Source organism: Crassostrea angulata, chromosome 5 (genome assembly GCF_025612915.1).
Source record: "Crassostrea angulata isolate pt1a10 chromosome 5, ASM2561291v2, whole genome shotgun sequence".
Classification (NCBI taxonomy): Eukaryota; Metazoa; Mollusca; class Bivalvia; order Ostreida; family Ostreidae; genus Magallana; species Magallana angulata.
Window position 1 is genome coordinate 51678466 of NC_069115.1, and position 20113 is coordinate 51698578.

At 33.4% G+C, this 20113-nt stretch overlaps 3 protein-coding genes across 3 annotated transcripts; 1 reads left to right on the forward strand and 2 right to left on the reverse strand.

Moving 5' to 3' along the window:
• Positions 1-998: 998 nt before the first annotated feature.
• Positions 999-5480, forward strand: LOC128184613 (thymidylate synthase-like). Its single transcript, XM_052854172.1, has 3 exons — positions 999-1758; positions 3790-4061; positions 4475-5480. Exons 1-3 carry the CDS (start codon positions 1412-1414, stop codon positions 4951-4953), a joined length of 1098 nt encoding a protein of 365 aa, XP_052710132.1. The 5' UTR covers positions 999-1411; the 3' UTR covers positions 4954-5480.
• A 2750-nt stretch (positions 5481-8230) lies between these two features.
• Positions 8231-10535, reverse strand: LOC128185491 (uncharacterized). The gene is made up of 2 exons (XM_052855073.1): positions 8627-10535; positions 8231-8320 (listed from the first exon to the last, which is right to left on the reverse strand). The coding sequence occupies exons 1-2, from the start codon at positions 9647-9649 to the stop codon at positions 8231-8233; spliced, it is 1113 nt and encodes a 370-aa protein (XP_052711033.1). The 5' UTR covers positions 9650-10535.
• A 2551-nt stretch (positions 10536-13086) lies between these two features.
• Positions 13087-16083, reverse strand: LOC128184614 (uncharacterized). Its single transcript, XM_052854173.1, has one exon. The coding sequence runs from the start codon at positions 16065-16067 to the stop codon at positions 15129-15131; it is 939 nt and encodes a 312-aa protein (XP_052710133.1). The 5' UTR covers positions 16068-16083; the 3' UTR covers positions 13087-15128.
• Positions 16084-20113: the final 4030 nt, after the last annotated feature.

Here is a 20113-nt window from a genome sequence, read left to right on the forward strand (position 1 = left end):
ATTTTAATTTTAGCTGTAATATTCATTAAATTTTAATTTCCTGTGCTTAATAACCAACAGATCACACACTAAAATTACATGGCATAATATTCCGTGAAGAGCATTTAATAATTTTAATAACATTGTCAGGCAATATTAAATTCACTTTCTGAGAAAATTTTAATCATTTTTAATAGAAAAATTATATACATTAATTTAATCCGCACACGATGTCCCGTAAAAACCAAACAAAATGAAAAAAGGAGACTGAATAAATAAATAAAACAAAGCAAAAAAGATGAAAAACGCAATAGATTTGAAAAAATCTCTAATACAGTTTACCGTGCATTTCTTTTTTGAATTATATTCCTATAATACATATGTTCTATAAAGTAAATCTCCACACACACAAAGAATCCCGTATTCTATTTTCTGATTTATACACATGTACATACATGCATGCTTGCCAATCTACATGTAGATTGATTGGTAAATTTTTAGATAAATTAGATAAAAAGAAAAGAATTTGATTTCATGCGAAGGCGAAGTAGCATTTCCGCACTTTTGCCTTTTCATCTTCGCGCTTGGCCTTCGCACTTTTGCTCATCCGCAACTCCATACTTTCGCCTTAGCAACTTAGCACTCCTGCATCTTCGCCTTATAGGCGAAAGTGTGAAGGTACAAACGGCCCAAACGGGACACAACAATAAAAGACACTTGAATTATATACTTCATTGTTGTGTTCCATTCACTTTGGACGGTTCGCACATTCGCACTTTCGCCTTTAAGCGAAGATACGAGAGTGTTAAGCGAAAGTGCGAAGTTGCGAAGGAGATAAATGCAAAGTTTGAGTCTAAACATTTACATATCAGAGAATGCCGACTGCTCAAGAGTTTTTTTCTGCCTACATATGAAAGAGGTGCCGAAATACACATGTTCCGAAACGTACCGATCCCGAAACACTTATGTCCTTTGTTTGACTGGTTGGTAATCGTCCGAGGAAACCGAATATCTTTGTTATGACATGTACTAAAAACGAAAGTAGCTTGTAACTTGGGATGATTTGATACAATGGATTATTTTCTACTAGCCTGTTATATTCTCAGGAGATAACGTGTGCATGATAGTATATATGTACAGGCCTACTGGGTGATTTTAAATCTCTAAACAGTTTCCAAGTTTTGGGTGTAAACGACAAATATTTTTAATCAATAAATGATGAAAATTCCCTGCATTATGTTGATGTCTGCAAGATAGCACTTAAGAATGATCATAATATATAATTTTTCTCGGGTTTCGAGAGATATTTCATTACTTGTCCTACTGATAGTACTACTGTATGTTATGAAGAATCGCGTCTTCCTATGCCAAAATATGGTTCAAAATTATCCATATAATCAATTAGAGGATTCCTAAAAATATCGATTAATTGATGAAAATTTCTGTGATGTTTCGAAATATTTCGATGAATTCGAAATGTTTTTTTAATGCTCGGTATCCGGAGACATGTCATCGTACCGTGCATGTTTCTGGATTTTATGCATACTTTTGGCCAATGACGTATACGACACTGTTTTGGCGGAAACCAAAACGCGCCAAAAACAAAAAAATGGCAGATTGTACAACAAACGGTGATCACGTTCAGAATTCTGACTCCAAAACAAATCAACATGACGAGGAACTTTATCTGGAAGCGGTACAGCGGGTGATTGACCATGGGAGAAGGAAGAGTAACAGAACAGGCATCGACACTTTGTCAACATTTGGAATGCAGATGAGGTCAGTACTGTTTGTATATATATATTGTTGTGACTTTGTTTTAATATGTATTAAAATTGATTTGAGAATGTAAGTGGAATTAGACCCAGAAACAGTTATTTTCGCAATGAGAACTGTAATCTGGGACTATTCTTGCATTTGTATCACAAAACATTAATAAAAAAAAAAAGCGCGCATTTGTTATTTCTATTTCACGCGGTTAATATGTTTTAAAAAAATTAAAATATCATGACAACAATGCATTTATGATAATATAATTATTATCTAAACGAGTTCTAAAAGTGTTTGGGCTATGTATAACTGTTTATGTGTTACCGAACAGCTACTTAAATGGAATAACAAAGCTAGAAGTAACATGAATTTCATGATGATTGATTTGTAGTACTTCAACACATGATAATCTGAAGTAACTAAACTTATCCATGCCTCATCGCACACAAGGTGTTATACAGTTACTCAAGGAAAAGAAATGCATGTTTTCCTTAAAACTGCTCAAAAGCAGCAATGTTTTAACTATTTTTGCTCCTAGTTCCTTTTATAAAACTATACAGTACAAATATAGGTTGACAGTTCCTTCCGACTTTTTGTCTGTTTTACATAATATGCAAACCTGCATAAAGGCAGCTAAATAAACCTACTTCAGGTAAGTAAATAAAGCTATGTAGGAAAATCAAGCTGCGTAGCTAAATCTAGTGATTGTACCGGACCTGTTTGGTAATAAATGCTCATTTTATTCGTTAACCAATAACTTTAATGACAATTGCCTTAAATTGTTTTCTTTCTCATAAAAGATCCCTGTATCTTCTTATTTGACGAAAGACACAGTTGGATTAACTAGCTACTTTTTCTTGTCATTGCTGCTTGTCTGTCTGTGGGAGGTCTCTGTTATTTAAAGCTGAACAAAAAATAAACACAATTCAAAGTGATAAAGAAGCTAAAGCACTGACCTGCTACAGTCCAATACATTTTACCAATGACTATTTGTTATTTAACGAGGCCGAGTACGCACGCTTTCGCGCAGCGTTTCATTTGTATTGTGACGTCATCTTTTTGCTTGGTTGACGCCATGGCGTGATAGTTTCAACTACAGATATTCAGCGAAATTTGTTGAAAATTGCTCATTTGATGTGTAAAATTGATATTATATAGTTGAATAAACATAAATGTCTCGAAGTATAAGCTGTATTTGGGCTCGGGTCGAAAACGTGAAAAGGGTTCATCAAGCCTTGCCCTCTGTCACGATTTCTTAACCCTTCTAAATATATCTTAATTCACATATTTCAAGACAATAACCATGTATTTTATATTTGTGGCCCTTAATATGTGATGTTATATATTTATTTATTACTTAAATATGTCTGAATGTTTTAATAATACTATAAAGATCACCATTTTCGCCTTTGTCAAATAAAAAATAGCCATCATCTGACAAATCTGGGAAATTGGGCATACAAAAAACAATTTTGATAAAACCCCTGGAACAAACCAGGAGGTAAACAGTTTTTTTTTATTTGATCATTTGATGCCTTTTAGCAATAACTTTAATATGTAGAACAGAAAAAGAAATCCTTAGGGCAGAAGTTTTAAAAAGATGTAAAAAATGTGCAAAATTGATACATTTTAAACAAAATTCCATAGGGTCCTATGTTAAAAATTAACAAACTTTGAGATGACCCCTTAAACAAACGGTGTGGTAAATGTCTTATTTTTTATCTTAAAATAATAATTAGAATAGTAGAAATTCATGCCAAAAATTTCATTCAAAAATCTAGGGCAGAAAAAATTAGACCCGGCCTCGTTAATTGTACAATTGCTGAAAATATTATGGGTAATAACTGATAAGGGATCAGATTTATTTGGATTTGATCACCCATGGCCGTATTTGATCACCTCATAATACTCAAAGAATGATTCCTTATTCTTTAAATAAGACCATGCAGTCTTTTTTATCTCTCTGTAGTGATGCATCTAAGTTTAAGCCTATCGATGTAGTACTTGCAAGCACACTTATCTTTTTTATTATTTTTTAAGGTATGACTTAAGGGACTCATTTCCATTGCTGACCACAAAGCGAGTTTTCTGGCGGGGCGTAGCTGAAGAGCTGCTATGGTTTGTCCAGGGCTGTACCAATGGCAAGAAACTGAGCGAGAAAGGGGTCCACATCTGGGACGCCAACGGGTCGCGGGAATTCCTGGATAACCTGGGCCTGAACCATCGAGAGGAGGGCGACCTGGGTCCAGTTTATGGTTTCCAGTGGCGCCATTTTGGGGCAGAGTACAAAGACATGCACGCAGATTACAGTGGTAAAAGTTTATTAAACTAATATTGTTAATAATTAATAAGCAGGTTACTTTAGGAATCTATAATTACTGTCCTGTATTGCTTTGTCAAGATGAATTAATAAGATTGCTGTTTAATTTTTGTTGTATAACAATGACAGTAATGACTTTGATGTTACTTTTAATTGGTTGATTAAGAAAAAATACTTCGCACACCCCATCTTTTTAATTAATGAGCAATTGTGTTTTTTATAACAAAGAATATTAATACTTTTAAATTTGAAAATCTTAAGTGAGCGTTAAATCGTCTGACATTTGACATTGCATTCATAGGAAGAATTACAATTTGTAGGAACTGTGTGGTTTGCATAACATTCAGCTTCTTTTATGACTTAATGGCGGATATACAATAAATAAATTTAATATTTATTTTGTAGGTCAAGGAGTTGACCAATTGAAAAATGCCATTGAAAAGATTAAGAACAACCCTGACGATCGTCGCATCATTATTTCTGCTTGGAATCCATGTGACCTAGACAAGATGGCGCTGCCTCCCTGTCACGCTTTCATTCAGTTCTATGTCTGTGACGGAGAACTCTCCTCTCAGCTCTACCAGCGATCAGGCGATATCGGTCTTGGAGTGCCGTTCAACATCGCAAGTTATTCGCTTCTGACTTACATGATAGCCCATGTAACTGGACTCAAACCTGGTGATTTCATTCACACACTGGGAGACGCACATGTCTACGTGAATCACATTGAACCACTGAAAATTCAGCTCCAGAGAAAACCTCGACCTTTTCCAAAGCTCTTGATCAAACGTGAGGTGAAGGACATTGACGATTTTAAATTTGAAGATTTTGAGATTGTTGGGTACAATCCTCATCCAAAAATCGCCATGGAAATGGCTGTGTAGATCTGTTAATGGCTTTGTAGTGCATTATGTTAACTTTTAAATGTTTACCAATTGTGTTTTGTTAATGCAAATTCAAGTTTTATTTGAATCTTGCTTCATGGTGCTTCAAAACATGTCACTTAATTTATGCATGTATTTAACAATGGTGAGTAATGCCAAAAAAATATGAGTTAAACATTTAAAAAAAGTAAAAAAAAATCTTTGTAATATACATGTAAATGCAAAACTTCAGCTTGACTAAAAAGTTGTATGTTTGGTAAATGGTTTAAAAGAATGAATGTCAAACTGAATTTCAAACTGACAGAATCTCAACACATGAAGACAAATGACCCTTTAGTGCACATCACTTTAACAATAATTATTATGTAAACAGTCGCCAAGGAAACTATATTTTGTGAGCAAAGGTGAAAACTACATGAAAACTTTGACTAGCTAACTCTTCTATTTTGTGAAGATTGTAATTCTTATTTTTTGTGTCGCATGAATACAGTAGTCCCTAATAAAGACCTGTGTTAATTATAATAACATTCATTTTTTTATTTCAATCTCAATAGTGTACAATATAGGTAGAGTGTACTTGAGGCTCTTGTGTGACACCCAAGGAGGCTAAATGGTCAACAAATTAACAATCGAATCTACCTTGAAATATTTGATTTGATGTGATTTTTTTTCAGTCATTATAAGTCCATTATTTAGTGAAGAAAATTCTTAATTTTCAGCCATAGAATTTGACTATGTTCCTACACATGTATATTATTTCTTAAGGAGATAAATATAGGTTAAAATTTGTGTTGACCATACAGCCCTCTTGATTGCACTAAGTTGTAGTCTTTTTGGGGGCTAGGAGAACTTGAAGAGATTCTTGATTTGATCTAGTGTGCACTTGTGCATGATGGGTGTATAAGTACATTAAGCATTTGTTTTGAATTACAACAATTCCTCAACTCAATTCGTAGACATTTGAGTTCAACAGATATTGATGGAACAAATAATAAATGCTTTACTGTTTTGCAAAGAATTTTTTAAAATATAATTACCGGTATTGATTTAATAAGCTCTCTGGTTGATACCAGATATTTGCATTAATTCCTACCCAAACATATGGCCATTTCAACATTTATAATTGAACATTGGTCAGTAATAATGATAGCTTCGGTTCATTAAAATGATGAGCCTCTTTCTCTGAAATATGAAGTAAGCTTCAAGTTGAAACTTGGTATCTATAGAGAACAATTGTCAAAAAAAAAGACAAACCCATTTTTGAAATGAAGAAAGGGGGTTGTTAAAAATGTCCATTATTGTAATTTATTTCTAATTGCTACCTGTTTCTGATGATCTTTGTTCATCTGTCATACTTTAAAAAAAAATTATTGTTATAATTCACCAACAAAAACGGCGAGAAGAGAACTTCCTGATCCCATCACAAGGGGCATTAAAATTTGGATTAAAACAATATAAATTGATGCTGTCTTAAACAATCATCTTCTCTACCAAATAACAATAAGTACATGGTTACACACAGCTTCAACAAAAAAGGTGAATCCTCAGACTAAGGGGTTCTCTTGAAAATTTAATTGATGCTTATTTGATTAAAGAATTTGATAAAGAGAGAAACTATTAGAGATACCAACAGTTGGACTTCTAATGAACAGTGACATGCAGATAAAAAAGTGATTTGAAGCCATGGCCAAACAAATTGATAAACGCGATATTTCATTGGATGATCTATTTTTATTCCAAAGTAGAGAAAATCAAATGTTTTATTGACCTCTTAGGTCACGTGCAGGTGAATATTATGTTCTATTTTTTTTCTAGATAATTGGATATGAGCCAATCAGAGAGCTAGAAATTAATCAATCATACAATAAATAAATAATTATTATTATACCTCATTATAATAATTTTATTATAATGATATATATATATATATATATATATATATATATATATATATATATATATATATATATATATCTTCGCTTGAAAACATTCAATTTGATATTTTTGTATTTAATATATTTAAACACTGTCCAATATCAATAGATATATAAACAGTGTCCAAAAACATATATTAAACAATTTCTAATTCCAGTAGATATATTTAAACACTGTCCAATATCAAGAGATATATAAACAATGTCCAATACCAATTAACGGATATTACATTGTCCCAATACCAATAAATATGTAAACAATGTCCAATACCAATAAATATGTAAACAATGTCTAGTACCATGCAGTATATAAGCAAATAAAAAATATATGTATATAAACAATTTCCGATACCAATAAATATATCAAAACAAATTATGTCTAATGCCAGTAAATATTTTAAACAATATCCGGTATCAGTAAAAATAAAACAAAGTTCGATACCAATAAATATCAAGCAGTGTCCAATACCAGAAATATTAAACAAAGAGGTGGCTAAAGGTTTTTATTTTCTATCTTGTTTCACTCCTCCGAAAATAAATCTTTTCTTGTCAAATTCAATACACAACGTATAACAAAGTGTTAGCTGCGTTCATTACAAGGCTGCATTTAATATTATTAAATAAATTTACAAATACATCAAGATTTATACATAACTTTACATATCTACAGACAAGCAAATGTTTATAAATTTCAACAAATATTTAATTATTATAAAAAAAATAGTAGATTGATCTTAGAAAATTCATTAAAACTATAAATTTTAGGGTTTTTTTTTCAGCACTGTAAATTATGCTAATAAGAGAACCAAAAAAATCGTCATTGTTAGTCATGAAGCATTTTTTCATATTAACGTAAACATTTAGACTGCGTGTAATTTATAAAGTGTACAGGGCGGGAATGGAAGGGATACTATAATACTAATTAACATATTATTAACAATCTTGTAATAAAAGTCGTGATGACCAGAACGACACTTGAAAATCGTGAAGTGAAATTCGTGTGATTTTTTTTCATGTGAATTCACGTGAATTAACTTCATTTTCACAATTTGTGTGAAAGTTCGCACGAGTTTCAATCAGTTTTCAGGCGGGAAAACCCCCACACGTGAAATTCACATAGTTTGAAATTATGATTCAAGTAAATTTTACCGCGAAATTGCAAAGAATTCTCTTAAACACTCCTGATTTTTTTTATATTTCAAGCTGTTTATTTTACTTCAGTACTGTTTGTGAATTGTTAATACTTTTGAGAAAACGTCAAAGAAATATCTTTTCTATAACAATCAGCAATGCATATAACAATAAAAACCTTTTGTAATCATTTATTTTTACATGTATCTTCATCACATATTTTTTATAAAGGGGAGAATGAAACTAACGTTCGCTTTATTACATCTTTCTCTGCATGTGTTTTCACAGTGTCTTTGGCTGTCCTGTCAATTACAGTAATATGTCTCTTTTTATGAAGTTGTCTTTACTAATATTATCGATACAAAAAGAAATATTTTAAACACTTTGTGCGTGTTCAGAAAAGTCCACTCTTAAACATGATTTAAAAAATGTATTTTAACACTAAAGGTTAAATATTCTTACAGCATATTATTCAGCCCATACATCAAATCATTTTCTCCATACCCAAATCTCAAGAAAACATTTTTTAAATTAATACACCTATTCACTTCATAAAATTTCATCTTTCCCTATACCAATAAGCAGATAAGTTGCTTTTAAGTCAGTACCTCTATCTGTTGTTTTAAACTCTGCGCACTCGTTTCAGAGGTCAAATTGCTTACGATAGTCAATATGCGTGCAGGACAGAAGACACGAATGATCATTTGTCGAGTTTCCTTAAATCTAAGCAAATAAAGCAGTGGATTCAAAAGGCTTTCTAGAGTAACCAACGGGTAGGATAAATCCATGAAAAGGCGCGTTACTTTCATATCTAAGGATGGATCAACGAGCGTCAAAGCCCCTAAAATTTGTGCCGGGAGATACAGGATATACAGGAATCCAGAAGCTGTTGTTATGACGATAGACAGTCTGAAAGTGTTGGATTTCTGCTGTTCTTGGAGCGGAGCGTTTGATTTGGTACGTTTAAGATGGTCCTTGGCACAAGATATGATACTTTTGCTTGATATGAGGTACACGAGCAAGCAAATAACGTAGACAATAAGAAAAAGGCCGTATGATTTCATGTCAAACTGACCTGAAAGCGGAGAATTTGTCGCGATAACAAACATCAAGATGTGGTACACCATCAAACTGGCCCAGATGCAAAGGCAGACCAGAGTACAAATTCTCGAAGTGACCCGAAACGTGTAAACGTTTGGTAATTTGACGGATATTAACCTGTCCACGGAAAGCCCGGCTGTATGAAGAAGGGAAACGAGAAGCATCGTGCGTACGAACAATGCAGCTTGGTCCACAAAAATGAAAGACTTGGAAATCCAGAAGACAAAAGGACCAAAGACTAGGTTGACTCCTATGAGGAGATCGCAGGCCATTAAACTGGTGATGTAAACCTGTAAGTTCTTGACGATTGTTCTCGATCTACGAAACAAAACGATCCCAACGACGTTTAACATGATTATCAAAGTCCCAACAAAGATCCAGATGGGCACGTAGCGTCCATGCATTTTCAACTTTGGTGCTTCAGTAAATTTGAAACTTGTGTTTCCCAATCCAGAGGAAGCATTGACGATATTAGCAGAAAAATTCGCGGGCATTGAAGAAGAATTTGTCAAACTTAAAGAGGAATTCATGATATTATGGGGATATTCACAATACTGCTACTTAAACGTTCGCAAGTACTGCGGAAGAATTTGTCAGACTGTCTCTGGACTTCACGAGTCTGACTGTACTGTGAAAGCAATGAAAGCAATTGACTATGGGAAGCTGTCTTTGCTTATTATTGGACGCCCAGCTTTGTGACGCGGGCTTGTCTTTTTTAGCATAATGGACACCATACACAATCACACTTTTATTGTTCCAAATGTACATTACATTAACAGTTATTCTTGAAGTGAAGCAGTGTAGGTCAGGTGTACTAATGGCACTATCTTTAAAGAGTGGATTCCTATTTTATGATAAGCTAGTTTCGATAAATTTGAAAAAATAAATTTCATAAAGAATTGCTTTTGAAAACAATGCGGTCATGAATACAGTGTATATGACAGTAGAAATTCAATTACCTTACCCGATTGAATACAATATCATACAAATTTATAGTTCAAATGGAAAGAAAGGTGTCATCTTCATCTATCGATTTCTCGTTTCCTTGTTTAAAAAAACTATTTTGCATGGCATAAAAAAGAATTTGGTGGCATCTCTTAAAATATGAGGTTACATAGGTGAACCTGATCATTTTTTTATTACCTCTGAATTTAAAAAAAAATATCTATTTTATTTCAAATCATTTATTCTCATACTAGTATAAACAAGCACAAAGAAAACACACAATACAAACATTATCGTACAAATTATCGTATTAATAACCTAGATTTCCAATGACCGCGTCAGTTACTTACACTAGTTCGGTGATGCTTTGTTTGAATGTATTATATATTTACTTCATTTATCAACCTGTCGCCTGGTTATTGAAAGTAATATAAACGAATACAAATGTAATGTAATAAGAAAAAATGTGTAACTAGCAACATTTTCTTTAACATATAGATGTTATTGTTTTTTATTATGAAAAACCCATTAAATTCATATTGCATCGCAATTGTATTCAATTACACATAGTATGTAAGGAAATATCACTGTTTCTTCTCATTATAGATTTAAAAATTTTTCCTCAGAAGTATACATATTCTTTTTAGTAATTAAATTTACACGGAATAACATTGGACTTTCGGTAGAACTTAATTTTTTATTTCTTGCATCAAACCAGGTTTTGAAAAATGATACTGGTTCCGAGTGAAATATGCATTGATTGCGTTGTTTTAGATAATAAAAAAACCCTGACAAATCGTGTTGATTTCAAAGAGCGATGACCGAGTGGTCAGCAATAAAATAGACATGCCTACGTCACATTACCCAAAGTCCAATCTTTTCTTAAAATGGTTCTAATTACAGCTTATGACCATCAAATCCTTGTTTTACATCATGTAAAAGAGGCATGTCCAGTAGTGACCTTTAACAAACATTTTAAAGTACAAACTTTTACTAATTAGAACACACAAAAGATTCCCATCTGATGCCGAACAAAGTTTGCCAACAATATTTATCTATTCCTATTACATCTGCCCAACTGGAACTGGTTTTCAGTATGGCATGCAAAATCTCTCATATCTATTAAGTTCATTATATCAAGGGGATCACCATAAACATTCGATGAACATAAAATCAAAATGTTACTGTAATATGACGTTGTAACCGTATTCTACGTATTTATATTCAGATAACAGATATGTTTTAACTAATTGCTGAAATATCGGGAGCAGAGCAGTACACAATGCTAATTGATACATTGTACGAGAACCTTAATTTCTTTCTAGTTAGGAGTTTTAAGTAGAGTTAATTGTATGTTTGTCATATCACTTTCTTCAACTAATCGTGAAAATCTTCCGATTCCCTTAAACACAACTTAGAGTAGTCAAATATCATGCCTATTAATTGTTTATATTTTTGTCTGTTATTTCTTTTTTTTTTTTTTTTGTAATTTTAGCCATAAATCGTATTATTTAGTAACGAAGTCATCTTTTCGTAAGTTCTATGACCGATTCAACGACCTTGTCAGCATCTACAATCTTTCACCGGGTTGCATGCTGACTGACTTTTTTCATGCTGATTGTTAGACCATAATTAATCAACTAATTGTCTACGGACTTCTCCGATTTTTTCCTGATTACGACAAAGAGCACACGGCGGGCGTAACCGGTCAGCAGAAGATCCTACCTCTATCTATTTGGAGGTCCGTGTTGCTCTGCTTCGAATTTGTATTTCGTTTTATGGATTTTTGAGATGGTTCAAGGTTTGTTATTGTCATTTTTCATTATTAAAGAAACAAATTCAAACATGTTTAAAATTTTACTCAAATCTTTTATTTTTAAAAAGATTTCATCGTCTCAACGGGATTAATATCGTTTAAGAATTACCACGCCATCATGAAATTTTATATTGAAAACTAAATTGTATTGGTATAAGATATACTAAATAGTGTTTAAATCATATTTATCAAAAAGAAAACAGTATATGCAATTTAAAGAAAAAGTTTTTACAGATCCAGGTTTTTTAAATTGTGGAGTACTACAAGGCAATATTTTAAGGCCTTTTCTTTTCCTAATTTATGTCAATGAAAAGGTTTCCAGTACTGATCCTAACTCTAAACTTATTTTATATGCTAACAGTGGTGCAATTCGTTATCTCATAAAAACCCAAATTTTGTTTCATAGAAGCTTGGTGCTTTTTTAAAACATTGTTCACATGGATTGTACACAATAGTTGTTAATTCACCTGGTAAAACTGAATGAATTTTGTTTGGAACAAGGAAGAAACTTTCAAATGTTCAAGAATTTCATATTGAATTTAATTATTATACAATAAATTCTACAGACAAACTCCAAATATTTCAGGAGTTTTAATTGATCAATATTTGGGTGGATAATTTATTTTATTATACTTTCATGTCAAATGCTGAAATCTGATTGGTTTAGACGCATAATCCGTTCTATTACCTCAGGTTAGCAACACATTTGGCAACGGGTAACACAACGAATTGTTACATGTCACAATATTAGAGATACCGAGGGTAAAATACTTTAAAAATAAGTGGTTTGGACTTACAATTCACTTTGACCTATCCATTGTATTCAAGATATCAATGTTCGAGATATCGAGGTTCAACTGTAATTTAGCTTTCGTGGGTTATTTTGGTTTCACACTTGTATTTTTAATGTCTTCAAACATCATGTCTATGAAATTATGACCATTCAATCGTACTATGTACAATATGTATGTTTATATTATATAGGATGACATGATACCAAATAAATCTATATATCAATTTGTCTGAAACTGCATCCGTCGTGTACAGTACGAGCAGAGTAAATGTTGACGTAGAGTCTACAAGAATAAGGCTGAGGTGCTTTGTCGGCCTCGAGGTAAACAATCCCCCAAATATAGGTCTGTAGTATTCCCAAAGGTCCAACAAAATACAATTCCAAATTGAAAAAAAAAAACAATTGATTCAGTATTCAGGATTTATTTTAAAAAGACTCAACGATAGCAACATAAAATGATTCAACAGACAGACATGTTACAAACGAGTCGGATCTGGCCGGTAATGGCCTCAGGTCTCAGACTTTGGGCGAGTCGGACTTGACTGAGACTGACCGCCGTATTCCAAACTCAAGATTGGCAATTGTACGTAGCTATATTTAAGAATACATTGTATTCGAAGAATTTTTAACAAGAATTTTCTTTGATGTCCTTAGAATTAAAAACAGATATTTATACAATGATGTTTTAAAAGTTTAAAGCAATTATTGAGTCATAACATTCTTTCTCTTTGAAATTAAAAACATAAAGTTCGAAAAGTGTCAATCACTAATTGAAATAAAAACTTTGAAAACGTTAAATTATGAAAAGACATATAAAAATAAAAATAAAATATAAAGTAGAAAAGTAAAGTCCAAATCAAACTGATAATCAAGAGTAAATATTTTGCACTGTGATAAAATTCACATTTGCACAAAATGGCTGTATATATCCCTTTAAATCATTGTTTTCACACCTGCTTCAAATTAGCCTTCAGCAAAAACTTGTTTGTTACCAATGAGGATAACTTTTTAAAATTAACAATGATTTTGAAAATAAGTTTTTTTTAACAATAGGTTTGATTTCCCAAACCAGCACTAAACACCTTTTTTTTTGTTTTGAAAAAGCTGTGGATTCTAAAATCAATAAAATGAAACACTTAAAAATAAAATCAATTTAAAACAAAATCTAACTACTTGCTAGCTTTGACATTGATTTTTTTTATTAAACAAAAAAATACGAAAAAAAATACACACACATCATGCATCTGATCATTTTCTATCAAAATCACGTGACCATCTACCAAATAATACCATTCATATCTACAAAAGGTCTGCTTTTTTATCACGTTTAAATGCTTAAACAATTTTACTGTTGATTGCAATTTGCCCGTTTTCTCGCCCAAATACTCATGATTTTCGTATAGAAAAAAATTACTTTTACATTTACAAAATCATAGCGACTTTTTGTCTTTGGAATGAACACATTTTATGTTAAATACACTGAAAAAAATTATTTTGCAATTTGTCTTGGATTTTGCATATTTGGGCTTATATTGACTGGACTACATGTACGAAGCAAGTCATTTGAAAATCGTATAAAAATCGTTTCGTGTGATTGCGCCTTTAACAAAACAAATGACAACTCCAGATCAATGCCGAATTTTATACTCTGTACTGACTTGCCATTTCCGTCACATTAACTTATTGATATCATAAATATTCGTGTCGAAATAACTTGCATTCAGTAGATTAGATCGAGTTCCAAAATTTTCTTTTGAAAGCCTTATCATAATTTTGTTGAAAAATACAACTAAGAATACGGAGCTACGGGAATTGAGTTTTCAAAAAATGAGAACCAATCCTAAATGATAATGTTGCAAATTTGAGGGAGGCACCCCGATAACGTCTAAATAAATAATGAATTATTGTCATATTTTTCATTATACATGTATAACCTCGTTGTCAATATCCTCAATTCTTGTCATTTATCAGAGTAAAAAGAGCGTGCTTGTCAAAGCGGGAATCTTGGATTTTTCCTTAATTATACTTTAACCCTGTCTCAGATATAGGTATGTACATTCATTAAAAAAATATTAAAAAATAACAATACATGACCCTGGAAGAGATAAAAAAGTAAATGTTAAAGAGTTCAATATTCTGATGTGTTTCTGCTCAGCGCTAATTTTACATGTATATAATCGAGTCCAATATTCGTATATATTCAAAAATGTTCAATATAAGAGCATGTTGAACATTGTCCAATGCGCAAGGACATGTAATTACACAGTGTCCAATTCTTGTACATATTAAAATTGTGTTCACTGTTTCTTCCATTCAGCCTTTGTACCACCGCCTTTAATTACCCAACAGCGGAGAGCTTTCACAATATTTCAATTTTTCACATTCTTAAAAATTCATCATCCAAATATATGCTAGTATGCACTGCTTTCTTCTTGTATCTCATACTCTGGACTTTCTAGACACCCGTATTAGAAGTATTACTGCTGACAACAGATACAAACATAGAAGGACAAAAGACACGTTTGATCAAGTGCCGAGTCTCTTGAAATCGGAGCAAATACATCAATGGATTCAGTAGACTCTCTAGAGTTAACAACGGGTATGCAATCGTCATGAAGAAGCGGGTGACTCTCATTTCTCCAAATGGATCAAGTAAAGTTAAAGCCCCAAAAATTTGTGCCGGGAGATACAGGATATACAGAAATCCAGAAGCTGTTGTTATGACGATAGACAGTCTGAACGTGTTGGCTATTTTCTGTTCTTGGGATGGAGCGTTGGTTTTGGTACGTTTTAGATGTTCCCTGGCACAAGATATGATGCTTTTGCTGGATATGAGGTACACAAACAAACAACTTAGGTAGACTATGAGAAAAAGTCCAAATGTGTTCATGTCAAATTTACCAGACATCGGGACGTTTTTTGTAAGAACAGTCATCAGAATATGGTACAAGGCCAAAAGAATCCAGATGCAAAAACAGACCACCATACAAACACTAGAAGTGACACGAAAGGTGTAAAAGTTGGGTAATTTAACGGATATCAAACGGTCCACTGACAACCCAGCTGTGTGAAGGAGCGAGACTAGTAGCATGGTGCGAATGAACAGAGTGGATTGGTCTACAACTATATGAGATTTAAAAATCCAGAAGACAAAAGGACCCACAAGTAGGCTGATACCTATGAGGAAATCGCAAACCATTAAACTGGTGATGTACACTTGAAGGTTCTTGACGATCGTTTTTGACGAGTGGAACAATGCAATGCCAATGACATTAACGATGACTATCAGAGTTCCAACAACTGAGTAAATTGTCCCAAACTTTCCATGCAGTGACATAGTCCCAACATCGTCAAGTTCAGAACTGTTGTTTTTAGACCCAGAAGAAGAATTCATAAGGTTGGCGGAGAAATTCAAAAAGTTGGCGGAGGAATTCATAAAAAATTGAGAGGAATTCCAAAGATTGGTAGAGGAATCCATGAATTGTCAGAAAAGTTCACTGGCTGTAGTGAAGATTAAACCTCTGTCGCAGAGTTACGATGCTGCTCTACGTCTCCTCGCCAATTATCGGACACTGTCTTTATGACATATTCGGATATTAAGCGACACGCAAACAATCTAATTAATTAATTAGCGTTGTTTTCACACATACATTGTCGAGAGGTATATTAGTTAGGCTTACTCCTTTTTTTCTCAAGGAAATGCTTAGTCATAGGCAGGCATCAGCGAATCTAAATGTGTGTGGGGGATGGTGGTGTGCGCAAAATTATACGAAATACCGCTCCTCGCAGAAACAAGGGAAAAACAAGTTCATTTTGCGTTTATTTAATCTTTAATATTTTTACACTGAAAAAAAATAATAATGAAACAATCTTTTTGATGGATAACATACCCGTACATCTTAACCAAAATTAGAGTACACTGGTTTCATGTAATCTCTGTAGACTTTCAGTTCCACTCGAATTTTGAAAACCATTGTCATGCATTGTATGCACATTTTTACCTTGGGCTGGTCAATGTATTTGATTAAGTTTTACTATATGGGAGGAGAAAAATGGCCCTACTGCGATTATACGTAAATTGAAAAAGGGGGGGGGGGACAGAGATTCAAGTTGCATTGCCCAATATAAACTGATGTTATTTACTTGGTGTGATCTTTTTTAACCTTTCATATGGTTACTAACCTGTACCAATGTGTCACGTGACGTACATTTCGTCAAGCCTGCTTGTTATAGATAACAGAAAAACCAACAATTTCATATTCACTCATTTTCATAAAGATGTGTACATCCGAGTTTAATGTAGGTATGAAATGGAACTTTACTCCGAATTGCGGTATCGAGTAAAATTTTAGAAATTAAAAAAAAATGTTTCAGCATTCATCAGTATCTATCTATCTATCTATCTATCTATCTATCTATCTATCTATCTATCTATCTATCTATCTATCTATCTATCTATCCAGAATAAAATCACAAATTGATCCTATTTACTGCAAACGTTTTCGCCATTCATGGCTCTTCAGTCAGTTCTGTACAAAATTACAAGATTTGTTATAGGATCAATTTGTGATTTTATTTTGGATATTTATTATTTTTAAATTATTTAAAACTGTGCCGATTTATTTTTTGTTGTATTGGGAAATTATATATATATATATAGTTTGATTAGGGGAATGAAATCTGTAAATATTTAAAACATTGAAGGAATCTAACCTGACACGATTTTCCGAAAATCTTTTCCAAACTACCAGTTTGATTTCTTTTCATTGGAGTGTAAAATGAAATAGTCATTGTCACAATTTTAATGACCATATTTTTACCGCTAATTTATCATAGACGTGTTGGATCTCCACATTTTCAACTATATTGCTAGTAAATAACATGCCCAGTTGTGTCGAATGGTACACATGCCTTTAATCCTATACCTGTCATTACTGATTAAGACTTATTCAGAATTTCTTTTCTAATATAACTTGTCAGTCTGGTGCGGTTCAAAGACTCCCTAGGAAGAGTTGTTTATTAATAAAGGTGACTCATCTGAAGTACACCCAGGTTTATTTTGATGAATCCATCTGTTATTTATTTGGGAATATGATTTCACGGGGGGAAAAACAAATAAACCGCCAATTATCTTACATGTATACGAGTTTATTTTTCCTTTCAAAGGAAAATTTAAAAAATATATTTAAAAGATTCTTAAATTGATCTCTGTTTTTAACATTTTCGACGAAATACGTTTTATCTTTGGTTAGACCCTCGTATAGTTGCACATGTAGTTGTATTTTGTCAATTTCAGTTGAACATTTTGTCCTTGGAGATACAGGGTTCACAATTAAATGCATGTATTTAAGAAATAAAGAAGTTAAAGAGTTCATTGGGGTATGAACTTGGCTTGTCACGTGATCAAATCCTGTGAAGCCCGGAGGGTTTCTCATAGAATTTGTTAAAGTCTTGAAGTTCACAGTGATAGAACATGATTGGATAATAATTTCGCTTGGTCACAATGCAATGCTCTTGAAAAAATAGTCGTGTTAAATTTACCAACATTTTGATAGTCAAAATTTTTTTTGATCAACTTGCTTAACACAGTATACCTCAAGATCAGCCCTAAGGGTCATGAAACAATTTCAGACTAAGCTATAATCTCATGAAATAGTTGTTTATCATAAAATTCTAAATAACAACGTTATTGAAGTTTATCAGTGTTTCCAAAGAAGACAGTGTACATTTTTTTTTACTTAAGTCTAGGTTTGCTTCATGATCCTTGGGCCTGGACATACGATTACTACGATTGGTCCACGATTTAGACCGCGATTTAAATAGCACCGCAAATTTTCGGTGTGGGTACGTAGCAAAGTCTTCCAAAAATCAAAGAAAACATATTATGGTGTTCCGATGGGGCCACTTCGACCTTCGCACTTTCGCCTTTAGGTCGAAGATGCGAGAGTGCGAAGTTGCGAGAGGAAAGTGCGAGAGGGCGACGGTGAAGGAGCGAAAGTGCGAAGATGCGACGGCGAAGCGCGAGGATGCGATGACGAAGTGCGAAGGCGAAGGAGCAATACTACTATCGCTCCTTCGCCATCGCAACTTCGCACTTTCGCCTTCGCAACTTCGCACTCTCGCCTTTGCCTTTTTTATAGCATTCAGAAAAATTACATAGAATTTGATGCAGGCACCGTACTCGCCAAGGTTTTCCGATTAATCAATGATATTATTGATACGCATGCGCTAGGCATTTGTGCTTACTATGAATGTTTATGAATATTTTAATGTGTATATGTGACACATATGTTTAAAAGTGCTGGCTATGCCTAATCATTATATACTCCACATAAAATGAAATGTCCGCCATAATGTAAACATATGCACTTCTAGACTCCTGTCACTTACCTGCCGTCTGTTTACCGTGGATCAAACACAGTAACATTCTAATTCATTATGCGACACTCCTTGCTCATGTTTTATTAATAATATATAATAAAATCTCCAAAATATGTCTCAGAACCCAACCCAACCCCCCGACAAATAAAATTATCCATCGACACCCCCCCTCCCCCCGAAAAAAGTTATGGATCTGCGCAGGCTGTTGAAAATAAATTTTAAAAAGTTCATCGTCTGCCTCAAATGTCCTTTTATACAGATAAAATTGTCTTTAAACGATAGAGAGCTCCACAATTATAAAAAGGCGAAGGCGAAAGCGCGAAGATGCGAAGGCGAGAGTGCGAAGTTGCGATGGAGAAGGAGCGATAGTAGTAGCGCTTCTTCGCCTTCGCAACTTCTCACTTTTGCCTTCGCAACATCGCGCTTCGCCGTCGCATCTTCGCACTTTCGATCCTTCGCCGTCGCACCTTCGCACTTTCGCTGTCGCAACTTCGCACTCTCGGAACTCGACCTAAAGGCGAAAGTGCGAAGGTCGAAGTGGCCCCATCGGAACACCATAACATATGCATGTTGACAAAGCATATTCAAAGAAAGAGAAAATTACGGTGCGAAGACCACAAAATTGCAGTGTCAAAAACTGGATCCTCATATAAAAGGATTGTTCGATATGATGTGTGTATTGTGCGATATATCAAAAGCATTCGACTAAAACAGTAGTACTCAACCGTTTTCACAACAGAGGTTAACAACTGGCTTTATTCAAATGATTTCAAGATAAAAATTGTGTGTTGCTAATTGCTCTTGTTCTAACCTTTTAAAAGTTATTCAACAGAGCTAATCAGAAGTGTCTTTATCCACGAAAAGAGTTATCGCACAGTGCTACGTTATACATAGCATATCGAACACCCATATTATAGAGCAATTAGGAAAATGCGGCAATTAAGGAAGAATACAGGTATTGTTATCGAACATTGGAAGGATAAAAGTATCGTCGTTAAAAAAAACAGATGCGTGTATTCTTTCCATATTAACAAAGACTACGCAAAGATAAACTGCGAA